This window comes from Rhinoderma darwinii, chromosome 2, assembly GCF_050947455.1.
Source record: "Rhinoderma darwinii isolate aRhiDar2 chromosome 2, aRhiDar2.hap1, whole genome shotgun sequence".
NCBI classification, from domain to species: domain Eukaryota; kingdom Metazoa; phylum Chordata; class Amphibia; order Anura; family Rhinodermatidae; genus Rhinoderma; species Rhinoderma darwinii.
This window is the reverse complement of record NC_134688.1, coordinates 313,769,154-313,794,760: the sequence shown is the minus strand read 5'-3', so window position 1 is coordinate 313,794,760 and position 25,607 is coordinate 313,769,154. Positions and strand designations below refer to the sequence as shown.

The 25,607-nt window shown below is 41.6% G+C and overlaps 1 protein-coding gene across 1 annotated transcript in view; it reads right to left on the bottom strand.

Annotated features, from left to right (window-relative positions):
• The window catches only part of MPC2 (mitochondrial pyruvate carrier 2), a 102,196-nt gene that overhangs the window by 62,386 nt on the left and 14,203 nt on the right, over window positions 1-25,607 (bottom strand). The window contains exon 2 of the mRNA XM_075850636.1: window positions 17,549-17,589. Within this exon, the coding sequence (XP_075706751.1) occupies window positions 17,549-17,589 (41 nt within the window). The remainder of the gene's footprint in view (window positions 1-17,548; window positions 17,590-25,607) is intronic.

The window sequence follows — 25,607 nt, the reverse complement described above, 5'->3', positions numbered from 1 at the left end:
GCTTGTAGCTTAGTTCGATAAAATTGTTCTTAACCCTTCAGTGACCAGCCTATTTTTGGCCTTAAAGGGGTTTTCCAGGGAAACTATTTTTGACCTAATAATCAATCCTAATAATAATGTACCTATTTAATAAAGTTTCCAATATAGAGTCTGTATTAAACCTGAGGACTTTACTTCCTATTCTCCCTACCTCTGCCCAGAAGTTAAGATTTTCATCGGTCTCTTTCTCTCGAAACAGGCTCGTGCACGAGAGTTAGAATACACACACTGCACTGTGTCGATACCTTACCGAACTACATAACGATACAGGGCTGTTCTTCACTAATTATTCCACACCCTCTGTCTATTGGCCCTCCCCTCTAGTACTCCCTTCCCCTTTAGTTTATCCCACCCACCTGCTTTATCTAAGGTGCGGTCACAGAATCCTGTGACCGCACCTCAGATATCTAATGTGATCCCCATCATCACTAGCACATATGTACACACTAATTGTGTATATATATATATATACACACACATACATATATATACACACACACACACACACGATATAAAAAGTCTACACATCCCCGTTAAAATGCCAGGTTTTTGTCCGGTTACAAAATCGGTCCAAGATGAATCATTTCAGAACTTTTTCCACCTATAATCTGTACAATTCCATCGAGAAACCAACATAAATCTTTTAGGATGGAAAAATAAAAAAAACAAAAATAAATGTGGCTGCATAAATATGCACACCCTTCAACTAATACTTTGTTGAATTACCTTTTGACTTTATGACAGCATTCCGTCTTTTTTGGTAGAAGTCTATCGGGATGGCACATCTTGACTTGGCAATTATTGCCCACTCTTCCTTGCAAAAGCGCTCCAAATCTGTCAGATTGTGAGGGCATCTCCTCTGTACAGCCCTCTTCAGGTCACCCCACAGTTTTTCTATGGGATGCAGGTCTGGGTTCTGGCTGGGCCATTCCAAAACTTTGATCTTCTGGTGAAGCCATTCTTTTGTTGATTTGGAGGTATGCTTTGGGTCTTTGTCGTGCTATAAAAAGGTGAAATTCCTCTTCATCTACAGCTTTTTAGCAGAGGCCTGCAGGTCTTGTTCAAATATTGGCTGATATCTGGAACGGTTCATAATTCCCTCCACCTTGACTAAAGCCTCAGTTCCAGCTGCAGAAAAACAGCCCCAAAGTATAATGCTGCCTCCACCATGCTTCACTGTGGGTATGGTGTTCTTTTGGTGATCTGCAGTGTTTGCTTTGCAACAAAAATACCTTTTGGAATTATAGCCAAAGAGTTCAATCTTGGTCTCATCTGACAATAACATGTTTCCCCACATGCTTTTGGCAGACTTTATGTAGGTCTTTGCAAAACATAGCTGGGCTTGGATGTTTTCCTTTTTTAGAAAAGGCTTCCGTCTTGCGACCCTAGCCCACACATATGAAGTAAACGAGAGAGATTGTTGTCACATGCACCACAAAAAAAGTACCTGCCAGAAAGTCCTGCAGCTCCTTTAATGTTGCTGTAGGCCTTTTGGTAGCCTTCCGGACCAATTTTGTGCTTGTTTTTTCATCAAGTTTTGAGGGACGTCTAGTACTTGGTAATGTCACGGTTGTGCCAAATGTAATCCACTTCTTGATGACCATCTTCAGGTGTTGCATGGTATATCCAATGCCTTAGAAATTCTATGGTACCCTTCTCATGATTTATGCTTTTCAACAATCAGGTCCCTTTCATGCGTTGTAAGCTCTTTATGGACCATGGCTTTTGCGGTCACATGCAATAAAGAAAATAGCAGGAAAATCCTAAATGAACAGCTGAAACGTTATATGGGGTTACTCAGAATCACTTTAAATAATGGCAGCTGTGTACGGACTACTATTTAACATGAGTTTGAATGGGATTGGCTAATTCTGAACACAACCACATCCCCAATTACAAGAGGGTGTTCACACTTATGCAACCACATTATTTGTGTGTTTAATTTTTCCCCTCAATGATTTCAGTTTGCTTTGCAATGGAATTATACAGATTGTGGGTCACATTGAGCGCCGCATCTGAGGGGTTAAACGGATGAGATCGATATGGATAACGATCTCACCTGTTTGAGCAGGTTTATTAAAGCCCGCTAGTGGCTGCCGTAAAAACACCTATGGGCCGTCACTAACGGGTTAACCCCTTCCCGCTGTGGCCACTTTTGACCTTCCCGACAGCCTTATTTTTCAAATCGGACATGTGCCACTTTATGTGGTAATAACTGTTTTCTCGTGACATATTGGACTTTATGCTAGTGAAAAAATGTAGTCGATAAATTCAATATTTATTTGTGAGAAACACCAAAGCATTTTTCTAAATTGAAATGCATCTGCTTTTAAAACCGATAGCAATATCACACAAAATAGTTACTAATTAACATTTCCCACGTGTCTACTTTATGTTTGCATCGTTTTTTGAACGTCCTTTTATCTTTCTAGGACGTTACAAGGCTTAGAACTTTAGCAGCATTTTCAATAAAATGTCAAAAGCCTATTTTGCCCGTATATATACGGCGAATGTCGGAAAGGGGTTAGGGCTCCTTCACCCACCATGTATTCTGTTGTTGGTACCCAAATGGACCATGACAGCTGGATCATCACCAGCCCCTCCTAGTAATTTAAACACCCGCTCCACCACATGCTAAACCCCTGGTACCAGAGAGACCGCAAACCATTCGGTTGAGGCGGTCTTGGCGACAAATTATTCTGTCTGTCTAGCGGATTATAGAATCCCCTACAACTAATTGTATTGTCCTACCTGCATTACCATCCTGCCGCTGTTCTCCCAGCTGTTAGGGAGATTAGTATCCACCAGGGTAGCAGTATCCACTGGGGCTGCCATTTCTGAGAATGACACCCTCGCATCATCACTCAACTTGCCAATTTTACTTGAACAGAAACAAGAGTGGCCTTCCTTTTCTTGGACCCCTTTCTACTGTAAAGACTTTCAAGCATTCAAATCAGTTTTACGCGTATTCCTATGCACGAGACTGAACAGTGGGAGAGGTGCGCTGTGGCACGATTATTATGTAAAGGAGAAGAGTGGCAAATGTTCAGGGCGAACCTTTTACTACTCCTCTACTTCAACCAATAAAAATAGTTTTTTTACTCAGCCTCCTACTATTGGCTAAGAGCATACAAACAGCCAATTGAGTGTGAGCGAAAGAGGCAACGTTCAGGGACAGTGAGCAGCTGTACTAGAAGGGAGGTTAAGGCTGGTCCGGTTTTTTAGAACGTGATTTTCTTTATATTAAAAAAAAAAAGGAAGGGAAAAATTTAAAGGTTTTACCACGATCTCAGCAAAGACCATGATCTCAGCAAAGACCATGATCTCAGCAAAGACCATGATAGCAATCACAGCAAAACAGCAAAATATTTGCCACAATTACGAAAATCGTAGCAAACCATATAAAAACTGTGAAAAGAAGTCTGCCTACGAGTATACACACAGCATAGTAATGGATGATTTATACAAAGACACTCACTGCCACAGTTATGATATGCACTGCATGGTATGTGTCTGTATATATTAGTAATAAACCCTCTGCTGTAAGACGCGGTCAGTCCACAAGGTGAGCACAGCATTTTGTACTATACAATTTTTTTTATTTTTTTTAAATCAGATAGCTTTTATTCAGATACAACAATAAACAGTATAGCGGTACAACAGAGTACAGAATGTCCTTACAGATGTACAACACGCTATTCATGCATTACATGGTACAAAAAACCCCACAAAAAATACAATACCAGTTCCCCCCATCGACCCAACCTCTTAACCGTAGAGGTAGTCCTAGTAATCTAAACATTCAATTATCATTCCAGGACATACATAATATAGTATTGCCATTTTATTAATAGAAACCAAAAGGCAGTATCTCAAGTAAACAGGAGGTAATGCACGTACACCTTCCCAATCCAACAACCATAAAAACCCCCAACCTACCACAGCTCCACGATCCATACACGCCCGTCTTCCAATACACCATTATTATCTCTCATTAGGTCAGAGTGTACTTCGTCCAACCCCACGTCTCGCCAATTCCAGAGAAACCACCCCAGGACAAGCCAACCATTTCCCCCACTGCCGCTCAAATTTCTGACAGGCCCCCACGTTTGAGATACAATTACACTGGAAAGACGAGTGTATTATATAGATCGGTTATAAGCTCAGGCACACAAGGAGGATCTGTCTGTATCCAGCATTTAGCCATCAGCTTTCGTGCATGGTAGGGAACTTTACCGATAGCCTGAGTCTCAGCCACATTTACTCCCAGGCCATCTACAAACCCCAGAAAGCACACATTAGGAGTTGATGGTACAGTCGTTCCAAACACTTTCTTAATCAGGTCTCTTACTGCCAGCAAATAACTATCCAGCTATATGCAGTCCCAGAACATGTGCTTCAGATCCGCCATTTCTGCAAGACACCTAGGGCAATCCGGAGACGATCTGATACGCATCTGCCAAAGCAGCTTAGGAGTCCTATACACTGTATGCAACAGAAACAATTGCGACCGTCTTTGCGTTACATTAAGAGATACCAGCTGTGCTGAAGAAAGGCACCTCCTCCCACTCCTCAGACGTGATAGGCCACACATCACGTTCCCATTGACTTTTTACAGCCCCCCAGGTTTACCAATAACATCTTTGTATATACCAGGGATATAAGACCTTTAGTAGTATCCGAACTTAGAATTTATTTGCAGAATGCCCGAGCCTGCACATTCCAGATTAACCACCCCTAGCCTGTGCCGCATGTCTTAACTGTAAATATTGGTAAAATGATCTATTAGGAATACCAAAGTATCAAATACCAAATTGTTGAAAGGATTTTAAATTGCCATCTTTATACAAATGATCTACATATTGCACCCCTTTCTGTTCCCAACCTTGAAAATCTTCAAGTATATTAAATTCCCATAGATAAGGATTATTCCATATGGGCATGTATTTCGAGCAGCCTTCAATCCTGAGAAATAGTCTACTTTCCCACCAAATTTTATGCATAAGCAACAAAGTCGATTTACCCCGAGCCTCCCGTTTGTATTCATGAGATTCCAGTGTCTCCATCATACCCATTAGGTGTCCCAGATAGTACAACCACTTTCCACTAGAATCCCATCTGTCCCTACATTTCCACCCCCGAAAGTGGCATTTAAGCCACCAAATAATAAATCCAAGTATTTGGTAATACAAGCCCCCCTTGTCCCTTAGGCATCTGTAATTTCTCTAGTTTAAATTTGCCCCCCCCCCCCCCCCCCCATTTTCCAAACCAGGTCTCTGAACAAATTATGCATCCTCCTAAACTAATATTTTGTATCCACACCGGAGCATTGTGGATGAAGTATAAAATCTGGGGCAGAAGTACCATTTTTATTAGATTTGCACATCCTAAGGCAGACAGAAGCAATTTAGGCCAAATTTGTACTCTAGTTTTAATTTTATCTAGCAGGGGTTGTACATTAAGATTAATGAAATACTTCCCATTAGCCAATACCTTAATTCCCAAATATTTGAATTCTTTCACACATTGAATGTCCACCCCCCGCACCCTTTCCGGTAGCACCAATGAAGTCAGTGGCATCAGGACCGATTTGGTCCAGTTAATCAACAATCCCGAAAACCTCCCAAACCTCTCCAGAGTGTCTATAATCTAGGGGGATCGACTCCAACATTCCCTACAAATAATAACATAGCATCCGCATATAACGCTATACGTTCCACCACAGCTCCATACGCAAAACCTATTATATTTGGGTGATGCCTCACAATACTCTAAAAAATGGTTCTGTCGCCAAAGCGAACAACAGCCGAGACAATGGGTCCCTCTCGCCAGGGGGGGGGGGGGGGGGGGGGGACGGACGGCTCAGACAATACACCATTAGCCCATATTTTTGCAACCGGGTCTCCGTATAAGAGCTGTACCCATTTTATAAAATCCTGCCCAAACCCGAACAGCTCCAACACCGCCCACAGGTACCCCCACTTCACACTATAAAACGCCTTCGCGGCAACTAGGGATAGGACAGCTCTAGAATGGGGCCCTCTAGGGTCGCCTGGATATTTAAGAACACCCTGCGCAAATTAGTTGCCGTGGATTTGGAAGGCATGAAGCCAGGTTGGTCCGAAGAAATAGATGTAACCACCCTAACCAATCTACAGGCAAGTACTTTCACCAAGATCTTAATGTCAGTCGTCAATTAGGAAATAGGTTGATACGAATCAGGTTGCTCCAGATCCTTTCCTTCCTTAGGGAGCACTACAAATCGCTGCTTCAGACATCGTACGAGGCAGTCTCCCTCTATTCAACCCATCCTGAAACACACTCGGCAGGCGTGGGAGCAGTTCTTCTCCATAAGTGTTGTATATTTCTGTGGGCAAACTATCCAACCCCGATGCCTTATCATTCGCCGTTGACCGTACCGGCTGTTGTAACTCCTCAATAGTCAGGAGGACCATCCAACATATCCCTATCTTTCGCACCTAAAGTTACCCATGGGATCCCTTCTAAATATTCCATTAATAGGTCTGTCGCATAATCCACCCTAGAGCTATACAGAGATATATAAAATGTTCTCAGCACCTGCAGAATGTCACTCGTCTCAGTAACCAGGCACCCCCCTCATCTTTCAGTTGGTGTATAAAAGTCGACCCCCTCTGCGGTCTCGCTATATTGGCCAAAAGTCTACCAGTAGTCTCACCCTCATAGTACTAGTGTTCCAGAAATAACCTCTTATTTGCAGCTTGTTCCAAACCATACTCTTTTAGCGCTCTTCCAATTCACCTTTGTGTCTGCGGTATTCTCACTAATGTGTAGTTCCTCAGTGGACATCACTCTCTGCGTCATCTCAACCCCCAACTGTCTAGTTTTATTTTTAACAAAACGTCATCTCACGAATATATAGCCCTCTCAAAAAGGCCTTCATGGCGTCCCACAGGACATCTACCGGGACCGTATCAGTATTAAATTCAAAGTACTCCTGTATGAGCAGGATAATCTTATCCGTTTCAATTAACCGGACCCAGAACGGGTTCAGTCGCCAACCACATCTCCCATGTCCGACTTCGGAAAGAACCTTAATCCTCAGTAAAATGGGTGAGTGGTCCGAAACAGATCTGGATAAGTATTCAATTCCCTCTACACGCATAAGGCCCAGATTATTGTATAAAATCAGGTCAATTCGTGATAACGAGCAATAAAGTAGAAGACACAGGAATACTGGCCCGTAGTTGGCCATTTGCCCCGCCTTATATCATGAAACCCTATTTCCTGTATATATTTTCCAAATTGTGTTAGTCCTGAACCTCCCTCCCCACTCCAGCTGGAAGTCGATCCATCTCTACATTTATAACATTATTAAAGTCGCCCAGTAGTATGGTCGGATCATCAGGCCAACCGACCAATTTTTCCAAGACTTTTATTCATTGGAACACTGGAGTTTGGGGGAGGAACATACACGACAACAACTATGCAATCCCGATGGAACAGTTTACAATGTAAGCCCACATATCTCCCCTCATCATCATTAAACCAAGAATAACCGTGAAAAGGTACATTTCGTTGCATCAATAGGCTCACCCCTCTCAAATACATGGAGTGGAAAGAGTGAAAGTCATGTTTGATCCATACTTTACGTAAAAGATGAACCGCATCTCTAGTTGAGCGAGTCTCATGCAAACCCACCACTCCAGGGGAATGTTGCTTCAGATATTCATATATAGCATGTCTTTTGGTAGCCTCCCCCATACCCCAAACATTCCAGGACAGGAAGTTTCTTACCTCCCATTTGAAAGCATTATGATCAATAAGAATCCACAGGCTGTCTTTCCCAAACCTCGCCGGAGGTCCAAATGAGAGCATAGAGCTGCAGTAGGTCGTCGTCCCCCCAACAATAATACCCAACAGTTTTGTAATCCTACCCTTCTAGAAGGGTCAGGGCCAATGGCAGAAGTTCCACCATCAGTGCCAAGTGACTCAAGTAGTAAAACCAACCTACCGCAGGTCAAGACACATCCGACTATCCAACTCCGCATTTAAACCTTCCATTTTCTCCTTCCCGCCACCCATTTGTTACAACAATAGCAGACATCTTTTCATTATCCAAGATACACATAAGTAATTAAACACATTATTACTTACAGTATTCCCCAAGTTATACCTAACTTAACAGTGAAAGAAGAGTATAACATATCCCAATGAGTACATATCAGATATCATGGTCTGCACCAGGAGATGTGCACAAATATATCTATAAAACTCAGCATAGCTTCATAGGCTCCACTGGAGAACTCTTACAGCTCTTCCGGTCTTTGGTCCTGACGAATCCGACCTTCATGGCTATCAAGCCACCTTAGGGAATCCTGAGAGGTATCAAAAAATGTAACTGATCCCAATGCCACCACCCAGTTTAGCAGGATATAACATGGAATATTGAACCCGAAGAATCCTCAGGCGCTTTTTAATGTCCAGAAATGTAAACCGCTTTTTCTGATCTTCGGCGGAAAAGTCTGGGTAGAAGGATATTTTCACCCCGTTAACACAGACATCTTGTCTTTCTCTGGCTTAACAAAGAATAATATCTATGTCCTTAGAATGCAATAATTTCACTAGTACCGGCCTAGGCGGACGACCAGGTAGTTCAGGCCGGGTAGGCACTCTGTGTGCTCTTTCTACCACATACAAGGGAGTCAGGACCTCCTTCCCAAACACCTCTAGTAGCCATTTCTCAAAGAAAGAATCAGGATTAGGCCCTTCCACTTTTTTGTTACGCCAACTATTGGTACATTGTTCCGCCGCAAGCGGTTTTCTAAATCATCCTCTTTAGCCAGCAAGTTCATGATAGCCACAGAATTCTTATTTAGGTCTCCTCTCATCAGTAACAACCTTTCCTCAATTTCACTTATGCGGCCTTCCACCGCCGTTGTTCGTTCCGAGACTTTTTGGAGATCATGTCATATTATGGAAAGGTCTTCCTTTATCCCCCCCTATCTGGCAGGTAAGTTTAGCAGGCGTACTATTACATTGGCTTACCACCGAAAACACATCTGCCAGCATAGGTTCAGGGATCATCGTGGTCTGCACCATGGCCGCCATGACCAGCTCAGAGGGCCCAGGATCTTCATCTCCCGTCTCCTCTGCATCAGACTCCATGTGCGCTCACAGCAGTGTATATCTCGAGCCCTGAGTAGCAACAAGCACGTCTCTCTCCGCCACCTCCACAATCAGCACTTGCGACCGGGCCCCTAAGCCTGGGGGGCCCGCAGGCCCCCCTCGCCACACTTCGATAAATCTTTACACAGCGCAGGTGCTGCGTGTGTAATCCCCCTCCATTCTTGTGCTCTGCGGCACTGGATTGGAGGAGACCGGGGAGGAGGAGTCTAGATACACACACTGCCGCACGCTGTCTAAGGAGAAGCTCATGTCTCATGGCAGCTCGTTTCCCCCACATCTATGCGAGTGCAGGACGGGCATCACTCATAATTACATTGTCATTCTTTAGTGTTTTTTTTCCTATACTGTTTGATCTTTGCTGTTTCTCTCTGTTATTTCTATCCTGCAAATAGAGGACAGAACGGGAGGATTCAGCAGTGAGAGCAGCGCAGACAGGACACTGATAACAGAGGTTACTGAGTGTCATAATTCATTACAGGACAGCTCCAGTTATCGGGAAGAAACTGATAAGGGGGCTAGAGGTTACTGTGGGTCATGATTGCACATTACTGGAGGTCTGGAGCTGTGCTGTAATGTGAAGCACACAGCTCTGCTATGCCAGTGTCCATTAGGAAGCTATAGATAATAAAAAGAGGCTACTCCTACAGGTGTTATAGATAATATCTAGTAACAGGGGCATTTTCTTAAGTTTTTTGCCAGAATCGTAAATTACCACCTATCTGTAGGATAAGTGATCATTTTGTTATCGCTGGGACCCCCACCAATCGTGAGAACTGGGGTCCCGGACCCCCCATTCCTCCTCACTGTAAGCAGGACATTGAATGGAGCAGCGGTCGTGCATGAACTCTACTGCTCCATTCAAAGTCTGTGAGAATGTCAGAAATAGCAGAGTACAGCGCTCGGCTGTTTACGTCATTGTCATAGACAGTGAATAGAGCGGCGGGCGTATGCTCAACAGCCGCTCCATTCAAGCTCCTCTTTACTGCAGGGGTGCAGTGAGGAGGATCTGAGGGTTTTGGACCCCTGGTCTCACAATCGCATCCACCAATAAGAAAATTATCAAATATACTGTGGATAGGTGATAATTTATGATTCTGGGAAAAACATTTTAAATATCTTGCAATTAATAAAATTATCAACTGCCCAGGTGGAATTTATCCTGTGTAGGAGGACATAGGGGGCAGCAATCCCTTTTGTGGGGGCAAAAAAGTTGGTATTATTACTATATAAGGCCCAAAAAAGGCATTATGATTTTGTGGTGGGTCACTATTACTTTGAGGTGGGGGCACTATTATTTTGTAGGGCACAAAAGGGGGCACAAGTACAGTTTGGGGAACAAATGGGGCCACTATTAAGGTGGAGGGGGCACTAAGAGGGCTATTGGGGCTAGCAGCATAATTTGTAGTTTGTGTAAAGAGACAAGTTATAGCTGGAAGAAGTCATGGCTGTCTGGCCTGGATAGAGAAGAAAAGGGAAATTGGAGAAGACGTCTCCTGTGAGTCATGGGATACAACTGTAGTGTATTAATTTTACACTGTGTAGAGATGGTATATGACCATTATTTGGTGACTTCATTATTTAGGTATACTATCATACATAGAACTGCGCCGCTGTAAGCCTGCCGTGTTATAAAAGTTGTTTTATTAGTCTCTGATGTATATATTTTTGTTTTGAGGGAGAAGCAAAACATACGAGTTGTGCCACTGATCTTTTAAGACTGTAAGAACCTCCCTGGCGGCTAGTGCTACATTAATGGGTTACTTTAGAGACCCAGCAATGCAGCTGAAAGTTAGGGTATGTTCACACGGCCTATTTTCTCACATGGACTGCCGCGTCATCCAGGGAGGTCGGACTAGATGTCAAGAGGGACGCGTCACCAAGACAACAGTACGTATGAACTTTTTACTTTCAATCGCTGCGGAAACCGTGTCTGAAAGGGTTGCCCCTTCTCTCTTTCCAGCACTGATAGGGAGAAGGGGCTGACGATTAGTGCAGAGAAAACGGGTCCGTAAGTACGGGTGGAATACTGGTGACAACGGACCCAATGTTTTTGGAAGCACCATTAAATATCCTTAACACTATGATCACATGATCAAAAAAAAATGTATTCCCTTTAGGAAATAAAAGTCCTTAGCCAGTGCTCCTAGACTAAACTACGAAGTGGTGGATGAGGAGCGGGGACTTCTGATTCATGCAAATTTGGTATCGATGTTTTATATTCCAGTTATATTGTGTTTTATATTCGTTATATTATATATGTTTTATATTCCAGTTATGTATCTTTATACGAGAGTTGCAGGTATTTTATGTATATATTATATACCAGTTATTGGTAGTGCGGCCACATGCTGCGAGTTGTAGTTTCACACGATATAGACGACGTGTCTATTTAATAGAGGAGCAGCTCTGCACCTGAGGTACTACAACCCTCAGCGAGACGATATATAGAGGACTACTGCACTCGGGGTAACCACTACTACCTAGTAATCCTTTCCTCCGGAATTCACCGTCAAGACCGTGTCCTGTAGTGATATGACATTCACCGGCAGTGGAGGGAGACGCGGAGCCCCCGCTGTACCTCAAACTCCACACAATGTGTCCCCAAAACTGAGGCCGCTCACCCGACTCCTGTGAGGACACGACAACGCGGGAAACTGGGGACGTCACGTGACACATTTGGCGCGCACGAGATGCGGCTGCAGGACGGAGTGGAGGCAGCTGCACACAATGATCGAGGGCAGAGCCTGTGAACAAAGGTGTCTGGTACAAATTCAATGCGGTTTTTTTTCATAGCTAAAAATCATGAGGGTCTCATCTGAAGGGATTATTCAGACGTAGTGGTCATGGCGTTTTGCCACACATTGACTTTATTCTGCGGGGCGATACGATTACAACGATACCATATGTTTATAGTTCTGTTTTTTTTTTAGGTCTTCTGGTGTTTGCATAATAAAATATTTTTTATAAAAAAATTTATTTACTTTGTGTTGCCATATTCTAAGAGCGATAACTTTTTTATTTTTCCATTGAGTAAGCCGTGTGATGGCTTGTTTTTTTGCGTAACGAACTGTAGATTCTATCGACTTTTTGATCTCTTTTTATTCCATTTTTTGGGAGGTGAAGTGAACAAAAAATTGTGATCCTAGTAAGTTTTATTTACTTTTACGGCGTTCACCACGCGGGATAAACAAAATAAGTTTGTAGTTCAGGCCGTTACGAAAGCGGTAATACCAATTATGTATAGTTTATTATTTAAAAAAATGTAACAAAAAAAAAAAAGTTGCTGGACGTCGATGGTGTTTTAACCCCTAAGTAGTCACCATCACTATTTAACGCGGCTTCTAACTGGTTAATCAGCAGGAACCACCGCGATCAGTCCCTGCTGAAGGAGCTGTGGTAACCACTGTACGAGACAGCAGTTGTCACAGCTCCTGTATGCGTCAGGAGGGGGGCCGGAATGGCGGTTCCTCCCGTGACGTTCTATTCAGTCAATGAGCGCCAACGATGCACTCATCGTGACGGAATAGTACATCAAGGAGCAGGAAGGGGTTAATCAAGCTATGAATCATGTGTAATTGATTGAGAAAGGTTAAACTTTGTGGACCGGTATATCTTAACATATGCAAATATGTATGTAACTACTATGTATCCGTTTCAAGCATTTTTAACCACTTCCCGACATGCGGCGTCTATATATCCACAACGCCGTCGTGAAGGGATTCCTGTAAACCGCAGTACAGTTACGTCGCGGTGATGGTGTGGGCTCAGAAGCAGAGCCTGCGCCATCACCACCAGGTGTCAGCTCTATATTACAGCTGACACACTGCTGTAACGGCCAGGACCTGAGTTAGTCTCCAATCCGGCTAAGTAACCCCTCAGATGCTGCGATCAATAGAGACCACAGCATCTGTTTGTTTTTTTAGCCGACCGGCACCAATGGTTAGTACAGCAACCGGAGACCTAAAAACGGCCTGTGTCTGCCTTAATACGGAAGCCTATAAGGACCCAACCACCAGTGGGTCTTCATAGGCTTGTGGTCAGTGTTTAACGGACAGCTCTAATACATGTATGAAGAATGACGTATTAAAATAGTGATCAATGTTACAGGCCTTCAAGAGTCCCCTAGCGGGGAAAAAAAAAAAAAGTAAAAAAAAAAGTTTATATAAATTTTGTAAAAATAAAATAAACATTTCAAGTTAAAAAATAAACAAAAATTTCCTTTTTTCCATAAGCCTATTTGAAAAATGAAAGAAAATTAAAAAAATATATACATAAATGTTTGTTATCGCCGCATCCGTAATGACCCAAACTAGAAAAATTATTATGTAATTTATCCCACACAGTTAACACAGTAAAATAAAGGTCTCCCGTACTCAGGAGACATTGCTTTACCAATGTTGGGGTGCCATTTCTTCCTTATTCCTTGTGAAAATGAAAAATGTTGATCTAAATGATTCTTTGAGGGGTGTAGTTTCCCAAATGGAGTCACTTTTGGGGTGTTTCCACTGTACTAGTACTACAGGGGCTCAGCAAATGCGAAACGACACCCGGAAACCATTCTGAAAGCCAAATGGCGCTCTTTCCCTTCTGAGCCCTACGGTGTGTCCAAACAGCAGTTTATGACCACATATGGGGTATTGTTGTATTCAGGAGAAATTGTTTTACAAATGTAGATGCTTAGTCTTCTTTTATCCTTATGAAAATTAAATAATTCTACGTTTTACTGGGGAATTTATTTTTTTTTTCACAGCCCTATGAATCACCTGTAAGGTCAAAATGCTCACTACAAACCTAGATAAAATCCTTGTGGGTGTAGTTTAAAATGGGGTATTTGGGAGTTTCCTTTGCTTTGGTACCACAAGACCTCTTCAAACCGGACATGGTGCCTAAAGTATAATCTAATAAAAAGAAGGCCCCAAAATCCTCTAGGTCCTCTTTTGCTTCTGAGGCCTGTGTATCAGTCCAGTAGCACACTAAGGCTACATGTGGAATATTTCTAAAAACTGCAGAATCTGGGTAATACATTTTTAGTTGTATTTCTCTGGTAAAACCTTGTGTTACAGGGAAGAAAAAAAAAATTGATTGAAAATGAATTTCTGCAACAAAAAATAAAATAATAAAAATGAGTAAATTTCATCTCTTCTGTGCATTAATTCTTGTAAAATGCCTAAATGGTTAAAATACTTTAAATGCTGTTTTGAATACTTTGAGGGAGCAGGTTTTAAATTGGGGTGATTTAGGGGGGGTTTGTAAACCCATGGGCCCCTCAAAGCCAAAAGAAAAAAACAGCCTTAAAATTTTCTTGAAAATGTGAGAAATGTATAATTTTATAAGCATTGCAAAGACCTAGAAAAATAAAAGGATGTTCAAAAAAAAACGATGCCAATCTAAAGTAGACATGTCTAAATGTTCATTTTGCATGTATAACGGTCTTACAAGCAGATACATTTAATTTATAAAAATGCTACATTTTGGTGTTTTTCACAATTAAATACTGAATGAATCGTCCAAATGTTACCACTAACCCCTGAAGGACACGGCCAATTTTGGCCTTGAGGACCGAACAATGTTTTTAGATTTCCCTCTTTGAATCCTGACGCTCATAACTTTCATTTTATGTACGACATAGATGTATGAGACTTTGTTTTTTGTGGGACGAGTTGTACTTTATGTAGGTACCATTTTTTGGTACAAATACATTATCGTTTAATTTATATAAATTTTTATTTTGGCGAAAATGCAGAAAAGAAAAAAAAAATAATAATTCCGCAGCAGTTAAAATATTATATTTTTTACACCATACACCGATCATAAATAATGTTATACATTTGTTGTACAGGTTGTTACGGTCATGGCGATACCAAATAGGTCTATATTATTTCATGTTTTGGGACTTATATTTTAAAAAGTTTATTTATTATAAAAAAAATGTGTATTTTTTTTTACTTTTTATTTATCATTAATTTTTTAATCCATAAAGGGATTTATCATTTTTATTTTGTAGCTGTAATGTACTGGCATAGATCTATATGCCAGTACAATAGCCTGTGTACTGATTGTACACAGGCAGTTGTTTGGGCATACCTCAGTATGCCCTAACAGGAAATAAGTTCAGACAGCCCTGGGGCCCTTCAATGGACCCTGGGCTGTCTGGCCATACGAGTTGTGGGCTTTGATCGCGTCACAGTTCTCTTCTGTGACGCGATCAAAGTGCAGTCCCCTCTCCTTGAAAGCCGCGATCAGCTTTCATCTCGGCGTTCAAAGGGGTTAACGGCGGAGAGAAGCTGTTTCTCTCCTCTCCGCTGTCAGAGCGGGCCGTGGCTGTGTATTACAGCTGTAGCGCCGCTCTCGATCGCGCGCACAGACGGCTGTCACACAGGACGAGAATGTTCGTCCTAATGGGCAAAGTACTCGCCGCTCAGGATGAGCATTCTCGTCCTGTGTCGGCAACCAGCTAACAAAGTCCAATGTGTCACGAGAAAACCTCAAAATCGCTTGGATAGGTAAAAGCGTTCCAACGTTATTACCAAATAAATTGACAAGTCTGATTTGAAAAAGAGGCTCCATCAGGAAGGTCAAAAGTGGCTGCAGCGGGAAGGGGGTTTAAATTTATTTTTATTTTTTTATGTGTATTAAGTGGAATATTTTATTCAGTGTAAATTTGCACATGCATTTTTCTTGGCATATTTTAAGATCAATTATAGAGCCTCATAACTAGAGAAAGATGCGTATTGCTAAAAATCGCCTCTGACCCCCAAAAACGCTATGTATGTTGGCATTCTTCTATTCTACTATAAACTTTAACCCCTTAATGACCAGCCTATTTTAAACTTAATGACCAAGGTGTTTAAGTTTTTCCATCTTCGCATTCCAAGAGCTATAACTTTTTTATTTTTGCGTCTACATAGCTGTAGAAGGTCTTTTTTTTGCGGGACAAGTTGTATTTTTTAATAGCACCATTTTGAGGTACATATTTATTGATTACCTTTTATTAAATCTTTTTTTTGGGGGGGGGGGGGGGGGGGGAATAGAAGAAAACCCCGAAATTTTGCCACTCTATTTTGCGTCCTAAATCTACGTCCTTTACAGTGTGGTATAAATGACAACTTTATTCAGCGGGTTGTTATGATTGCAACGATACCAAATTTGTATAGATTTTGTATTCCTATTACTTTTACACAGTAAAAACGCTTTTTTTTCCAAAACTATTTGTTTTTGTGTCTCCATTTTTGAAGAGCCATAACTTTTTTATTGTTCCGCTGATGCATTTGTATGAGGGCTTTTTTTTTTTTTTCCGGGAAGACTTGTAGTTTTTAATCGGTACCATTTTGGAGTAGATGCGACTTTTTGATCACTTTTTATACATTTTTTAAGTCAGGAGTCACAGAAAACAGCAATTTTTCCATAGTTTATTTAATTTTTTACGGCGTTCACCGTGCGGGTTAAATAATGTAATAGCTGTATAGTTGGGGTCGTTACGGACGTGGCGATACTAGATATGCGTAACTTTCCTTTATTTAGTTTTTTAATAGTAAAGCAGTTTGTAAGGTGAAAAAGTGGGGTTTTCATTTTTTTTTTTTAAATAACTTTACTAAAACTTTTTTACTAGTCCCACTAGGGGACTTTAATAAGCGATCATCCGGTCGCTATTATAATACACTGCAATACTTTTGTATTGCAGTGTATTACTGCCTGTCCGTTTAAAACGGACAGGCATCTGCTAGGACATGCCACTGGCATGACCTAGCAGGCATTCACTACAGGCTGCCATCAGAGACAGACACTCGTGATCTTATCTCTCCAAAACCATTCAGATGCGGTGCATGCTATTGAGCGCCGCATCTGACTGGTTAAACGGTTGAGATCGATACAGATATCGATCTCACACATTCGAGCAGGGACGCCCCCAGCCCTTAGCTACATCTGGCAGCTGAGCGCAGGGAGATTTGACAGCTCCCTGCTCTGTTTATTTATTCTGATGCAGTGCCGTAAAAAGGCTTATGCATCAGAACAAAGCCCATTAGTGGCCGCCGTGAAAAGGCGTATTGGCGGTCACTAACGGATTAAACTAACATCTTAGTTTGGCAATGATGTGGATGTTACATTACATAGTTAGTACGGTTAAAAAAAAAAAAAAAAAAAAAATTACATGTCCATCAAGTTCAACCAAGGGATGAGAAAAGGGAAGGGAAAAAAAATTCTACACATAGGAGCTAATATTTCTGACATGTAGCACCTACCTAAACTGCTAAGGACATCCCATCGTGGCAACGATTTCTAAAACATTGACTACCTTTAATATAAAACACTTGGAAGATTAAGAATTTTTTTAAAGAATTACCCATTTCATTATTGGAGCCCAGAAAAAAACAGTCTTGGGACCTGAAAGAGAGAGACAAGTGATAAGAATGTAACAGTTTCTTATAGTAACGCATAAAACACTTTGTTTGTTTACATCTACATCAATGTTGCCAGGCATGTGTCACACACAACGTATGTATTAGGGCCTGTTCACATCACCGTTCGCTTTCCGTCGGAGGTTTCCGTTGGGTGAACCCCGCAACGGAAAGTGAAACCACAGCTTCCGTTTCAGTCACCATTGATATCAATGGTGACGGAAACATTGCTAATAGTTTCCGTTCGTCACCATTCTGGCAGGTTTCCGTTTTAACGACTGAATCAATAGCAGAGTCGACTGCATGTATCAATTTTATCTTTTTTTTGGTACCTTAACCTATTAGTTTATATATTGCTTTATACGTTATGTATTGGTTTAATTATTTATAACGAGGCTGATGATGCCAGTGTAACACTTGTATATATGTCGCCACAAACCTTTATCACTATGCTTGAGAAAGGTCCAATGGCAGAACTGAAACGTTGCATTTTTCTTGAGGTTGACTGAAATATCTCTCTCTCTCTTCAAAAACAGATCTTGCAGCACTCCAATAGGTGATAAAAAAAATTGTCGTTTATTCAGGGAACATAAGACAGTGCAACGTTTCAGTCCTGTAATAGGACCTTTCTCAAGCCTATTGCAGTTCCACGGGATGTGTCATAAATGTCAGATAGATGCAGGTCGCAACTCTAGGACTTGAGCTACGCTGTTTCCGTAACTCCTATAGAACTGAACAGTAGTTACGGAAACAGTGTAGCTCGCATGCTACGCTGCTTCCGTAACGGCAATTCAATATTATGGGAGTTAGGGAAACAGCGTAGCTCAGCGAGTTACGCTGTTTCAGTAATGCCACATGCAATCAAGTGGTCACTGGTTCAAGTCCCCTAGGGGAACTAAAAGTGTGTGAAGAAAAAAATAAAACGTTAGTTACATTTTCAGGAGTGTAAAAAAAAAAAACACACACCCCTTTTCCCATTTTTCCACAAACACAAGGTAAAAAATAAACTACAGCTCGTCCCGCAAAAAATAGCCCTCATACAGCTCAATTGATGAAAATATAAAAAAAGAAAAAAAAAAAAAAAAATTAGGGCTTTTTTTTCATTCTTTTCTGTGGTGTAAAACCTGGGTGCCTCGTATGGTCAGGTCCGTCTTACAGTCCAAAAATTAGGTATAAAGGGCTACTTTGCTGAGGTGCAGTGCAAGTTTTTTATACCACGCCGGAGTTTTGCGAAGGGCGCTGTATGGCTGCAGCACCTGGCCTGACAAATCCACCCCTCCCATACACTTATTATAGTCCTGCATATATACTGGTTTAACCCCTTCAAGACACAGCCTGTTTTGGCCTTCAGGAATGCTTTTACCTATCCAAGCGATTCTGAGATTGTTTTCTCGTTCCACATTGGACTTTATGTTACTGGCAAAATTTGCTCGATACATTAAGTATTTAATTGTGAAAAACACCAAAATGTAGCGAAAAATTGCAAAAATTTGCATTTTTCTAAATGTATATGTATCAGCTTGTAAGACAGATAGTAATACCACACAAAATTGTTGCTAATTAACATCACCCATATGTCTACCGTACTTTAGATTGGCATCGTTTTTTGAACATCCTTTTATTTTTCTATGACATCACAAGGCTTAGAACTTTAGCAGCAATTTCTCACATTTTCAAGAAAATGTCAAAAGGCTATTTTTACAGGGGCCAGTTCAGATGTGAAGTGGATTTTAGGGCCTTATATATTAGAAACCCTCGATAAGTCACCCCATTTTAAAAACTTCACCCCTCAAAGTATTCAAAACAGCATTTAGAAAGTTTCTTAACCCTTTAGATGTTTCACAGGAATTAAGGCAAAGTAGATGTGAAATGTTCAAATTTCTTTTTTTTTTTGCAGAAATTCATTTTTCATCTATTTTTTTTGTAACACAGAAAGTTTTACCAGAGAAACGCTACTCAATATCTATTGCCCAGATTCTGCAGTTTTTAGAAATACCCCACATGTGGCCCTAGTGCGGTAATGGACTGAAGCACCTGCCTCAGAAGCAAAGGAGAACCTAGAGGATTTTGGGGCCTCCTTTTTATTAGAAAATATTTTAGGCTCCATGTCGGGTCTGAAAGGCTCTTGCGGCACCAAAACAGTGGAAATCCCCCAAAAGTGACACCATTTTGGAAACTATACCCCTTGAGGAAATTATCTAGGGGTATAGTGAGCATTTTGACCCCGCAGGTTTTTTGCAGAAATTATTGGAATAGGCCGTGAAAATGAAAATCTACATTCTTTCAAAGAAAATGTAGGTTTAGCTAATTTTTTCTAATTTCCACAAGGACTAAAAAGGAGAAAATGCACCACCACTTTTGTAAAGCAATTTCTCCCGACTAAAACAATACCCCGCATGTGGTCATAAACGGCTTTTTGGACACACGGCGGAGCTTAGAAGGGAAAGAGCACCATTTGGCTGTTGGAGCTCAAATTTAGCAGGAATGGTTTGCGGAGACCACGTCGCATTTGCAAAGCCCCTAAGGGACCAAAACAGTGAAAACACCAAAAAAGTGACTCCATTTAGGAAACTACACCCCTTGAAGAATCCATCTAGGGGTGTAGTGAGCATTTTGAACCCACAGGGGTTTCATAGATTTTATTAGAATTGGGCAGTGAAGATAAAAAAAATCCTTTTTTTCCAATAAGACGTAGCTTTAGCTCAACATTTTTCATTTTCTCAACAAATAAAGGAATAAAAGAACCCCAACATTTGTAAAGCAAACTTCTCTGGAGTACGGAAATACCCCATTTGTGGTTATAAACTGCTGTTTGGGCACACGGCAAGGATCAGAAGAGAAGAAGGAGTGCCATTTGGCTTTTGGAGCACAGATTTTGCTGGATTGGTTTCTTGACACCATGTCACTTTTGCAAAGCTCCTAAGGTACCAGTACAGTGGAAACTCCCCAAAAGTGACTCGATTCACGAAACTACACCCCTTGAGGAATCCATCTAGGGGTGTAGTGAGCATTTTGATCCCACAGGTGTTTCATAGATTTTATTAGAATTGGGCAGTGAAAATAAAAAAAAATACCTTTTTCTTCAATAAGACGTAGTTTTAGCTGAAAATTTTTCATATTCTCAACAAATAAATGTAAAAGAGCACCCCAACACTTGTAAAGCAACTTCTCCTGTGTATGACAATACCACATATGTGGTCATAAACTGCTGTTTAGGCACAGAGTAGGGCACAGAAGGGAAGGAGCGCCATTTGGCTTTTGGAGTACAGATTTTGCTGGATTGGTTTCTGGGCGCTATGTCGCATTTGCAAAGTCCCTGTGGGACCAAAACAGTGGATCCCCCCCAGAAGTGACCCCATTTTGGAAACTACACCCCTCAAGGTATTCACCTAGGGGTGTAGTGAGCATATTAACCCCACAGGTGATTGGCAGAAATTGGTGTGCACGTGATGTTGCAGAGTGAAAATGGTTTTTCAATAGATATGCCAATATGTGGCGCCCAGCTTGTGCCACTGGAGACGCACACCCCAAAAATTGTTAAAAGGGTTCTCCCGGGTATGGCGATGCCATATATGTGGAAGTAAACTGCTGTTTGGGCACACTGTAGGTTTCAGAAGGGAGGTAGAGCCATTTGGCTTTTGGAGCGTGGATTTTGCTTGTAGTAGTTTAGTTTGGAGTCTTACTGGTATTTCCGTTTATAATGTGGGGGCACATGTAAGGCGGGCGGAGTATATAAGGGGCATAGTCAGGTGGTATAGTGGGGTAAAAAAAAAACAATAAAATAATCCATAGATGTGTGTTATGCTGTGACACAATCCTTTCTGCACTAATAAATGGTCTTTACTTATCCCCCTTTTGGTCCGCACTCCGCACCTTTGAAGTTTGGGGAATTTTGCTGGGAAAGTGTTGTCCTGGTATTATACGGGCACCCTCACTTCCAGCAGATATGTTTGGGCCCTCCCCTTCCTGGATCCCTAATTTTAGGGGCCTTGATAATTCGCCACTTGAAACAGAAGAAACGTTCCCCTCGGGCCGGCACAACTGCATATTTTTATTTCCTGGCTTATTGGTGCCTTGACTAATTTTATTTTTTCATAGACCTAGTGGTATGAGGGCTGTTTTTTTTGTGTGACGAGCTGTAGTTTTTATAGGTACCATTTTGGGGTACACGCGACTTTTTGATCACTTGTTATCCTTTTTTTTTGGGAGGCAAGGTGACCAAAAAAACAGCAATTCTGGCATATTTTTTTAGTTCTTTTTATACAGCGTTCGCCACGTGTTATAAATTACATGTTACCTTTATTCTGCAGGTCAGTCCGATTCCGGTGATACCTAATTTATAGCACTTTTTATGTTTTACAACTTTTTGCACAATAAAATAACTTTTGAAAAGAGAATGGATTTTTTCTGTCGCCAAGTTGTGAGAGCCATAACGGTTTTAAATTTGTCGACGGAGCTGTATGAGGGATTGTTTTTAGCGAGACGAGTTATAGTTTTTATTAGGTACCATTTTTAGGTACATGCGACTTTTTGATCACTTTTTATTTCAATTTTTGGAAGACAAAGTGACCAAAAAATAGCAATTGTCAGTATTTTTTAGTTATTTTTTTTACGGCGTTCACTGTGCGGAATAAATAACATAATATTTTTATAGTTCAGGTCGTTACGGTCGCAGCGATACCAAATATGTATGGCTTTATTATTTTTTTCAATAATAAATGACTTGATAAGGGAAAAAGGGGGATTGTGTTTTGTGTTATTATTTGAAACTTTTATTGTATTTTTTACAACTTTTATTTTTACTTTGACACTTTTTTTTACACTTTTCTTTAGTCCCACTAGGGGACTTGAAGGTCCAACAGTTTGTTTGATGTTGTAATACATTGCACTACCTATGTAGCGCAATGTATTAGAACTGTCAGTTGTTCACTGACAGCAAGCCGATCAGGCTCCGCCTCTGGGCGGGGCCTAATCAGCTTACGTAATGGCAGACATGAGTCCATACTTAGAGCTCCTGTTGCCATGGTAGCAGTCGCCAGCCTTGCCATCGTGTGGCAAGGCTGCCGATTTGCTACAAACCTCTAGGATGCAGCGATCACAATGGATCGCTGCATCGAAGGGGTTAATGCCAGGAATCGGAGCTAGCTCCGGATCCTGGCGATAGATCGGGGTGTCCGCTGTAACATACAGCGGACACCCACTGCTGATGACGCCGGCTCAGCTTCTGAGACGAAAGCTGAGCCGGCGCCATCTTGCCGATGGTACCGGAAGACTCCTGGGCCCCGCCGACGACGGGGCATAGGAGGATTCCGTTGCTGGCGGACCGGGAGGTAAGCATTAGCCCTCCGATCGCCTTTGCAGCCACCGGCAACCCAGCGATCACGTTGCTGGGGCGCCGGTGGCTATAAACTCCTCACATGCTGCGATCGCTATTCAACGCAGCATGTGAGGGGTTAATCGGTCGGATCGGAGGCTAGCTCCGGTCCTGGCCGATACCTCAGGGTGCCAGCTGTAACATACAGCTGTCACCCGGCGGTGATGTCGCTGGCTCAGCTCCTGAGCCAGCTTCATCTCCATGACGTACAGTTACGTCGAGATGCGGGAACAGTCCATCTCCCATGACATAACTGTACGTGATTTTGCGGGAAGGGGTTAAGAACCAGCTCTCAGTTTCCACAGATTGGGATGGGGCTAGATCTGTCAAAATGTATGGTGGTAAGTAGAAGGACCTCACACGCTTGGCCTTGTACTTTACAAGCATCATGTTATCACCGCCCTACTTCCCCCCACTCTAATCCTTTGCCCTATGAAGCCTTTAGGCAAATCTTTTTGGTTTCGCCTGATAGTTCCGCATGCAACAGTACCTCTGGAAAACTGACATTTTAGTAGCGGGACACTTGTATAGAAGTTGTCTAGATACAAATTGTACCCTTGATCTAGCAGGGGGTGAAGCAGATCCCATAATATTTTGCCAGTTATTTTCAGGACAGGGGGCCTTCTGGCTCTACTTTGGAGTCCCTCACTTAGTAGACTCTGAACGTGTGTGTAGCCAGATGTGCACTCACATAATTTGTAAAGTTTTATGCCTGGGCCGTTTGTTGGGCAGGTATTGGCAAAAATGGAATCTGCCCTTGAATAAGAAATCATATGCAAGGTCATTAGGGAGCGGGCAATGTGAATTGTTATTATAATGCAGAAATTTTAGCAACAGTTGAAATCGAGCCCTGGGAATGACATTGCAGTACAGTGGAGTGTGCTATAAAAAAGGTCATTACGACAATATGAACTTATTGTGTTTTTTTTTTATTATTCCCATATTGAGTAGTATGAAACACAAGCAGGTATGTATGTAGGGCAAAAAAATATACAATAGATTAACTATGTATAGCACAATTATTTATGCGATTTACTCTAAATAAAATATATGATTAAAAACATTTAAAATAGCATAAACATGCTAGAAAAAATTCTTAGCGGTAGCCACCCTGATAAGTGCTCAACAGAGAAGACCCCCACACTCCCACCTAATCCCCTCAATATGCGTTCCTAGTATTTAAGCATTAATTAGCAAAAATTTTGCATCAAACCAGCCTAATTACGTGATAGAGAAGGGAAGAGGGGACTGTAATATTGAGGCGTAGACCCAAACATTTTCTCATCTCCACTGAGTTGGTGGGAGTCCACTGACGGGGCCTTGCATAATATAGGAGTTGGGGTTGGCAGTTAAAAATTTCTGGGCATAAATGTTAGTTTGCTCCACTATCTCTATTATTTTTTGAGGGCTCAAAGCGATACTCTTTTTTACTCGGTCGGGCTAATGGAGCCCTATGGACACGTTTAGCGTGTGCGCAGGGAGATTTCCCAACGGACACGCTAAACGTAGGGCCAAAACATGATGTGAACGGGCCCGAACACTTTCAAAACGAGATAAGAATCAGCCAGGAAACCTAATACAATGGGGTTATTCCTCCCAAGCCTATCAGGGATAATTGTCTGCTTGCCATTGAACCCTTTGCCAAACAGAATATTTTAAGGAAAGTCGACAGGTTCTAAAAACCAAAATTTGAGCTTAGTGCAGAATATGGTACAGAACTACAGACTAAGGGTATGTGCACACGCAGTGTTTTCAGCCGTTTTTCGGCCCGAAAAACGGATGAAAAATCGGAAGCAGACCGCCTCCAAACATCTGCCCATTAATTTCATTGGCGTTCTGTTCCAACGGGGCATTTTTTACGTGGCTGTTTTTTTTAAAAAAGCGGCCGCGAAAAAGAAGTGCATGTCACTTCAGCCGTTTTTGGAGCAGTTTTTCATAGGCTCTATAGAGAAGCAGCCATGAAAATCGCGAGTAGCTTAAAAAACGTCTGAAAATCAGGAGCAGTTTTCCCTTGAAAACAGCTCTGTATTTTGAGAATTTTTTTTTATTTTGTGTGTGCACATACCCCAAGACGTGAAAATGTCTAAGCAAATACACTATAGGCCGAGTTTCCAGTAAAACTATGCAGCATATACGACCTAGAACCCGCAGCACATTCATTAAATACATCGTGGTGCTGTGTTTCGGGTGGAATTTCCGCTGCAGAAAGCTGCGCTTGGAAAAGATAACAAAATTTCATACTTTCATACCGTGCAGTCACATGGGATGAAACGTCATCCCAGGAGGCCGAACTGGAAGAACAGAAGCAAGCATCGCTATGACAACAACCCGGTGGAAATGATAAGCTTTTTCATTCCTTTTAAACAAAAAAAAAGAAAGCTGCCCTTTTTTTTTCTCTAAATGATTTTTGCTGCGGAATCTCAGTATTTCTGCCGCAAATGTCACAACACTTGGCTATTTGTTGCAGGTGTTACATTGAACAGATTTGAAACAGATGATAGATTCGTAAGTTACATAAGTAATTAGATAGAGGTAAATTATAAATTTTATTTCCCTGGAAAATCCCTTTAATGCTTCAGAATACCAAGACATTTTGGACAGTTGTATGCTTCCAACTACATGGGAACAGT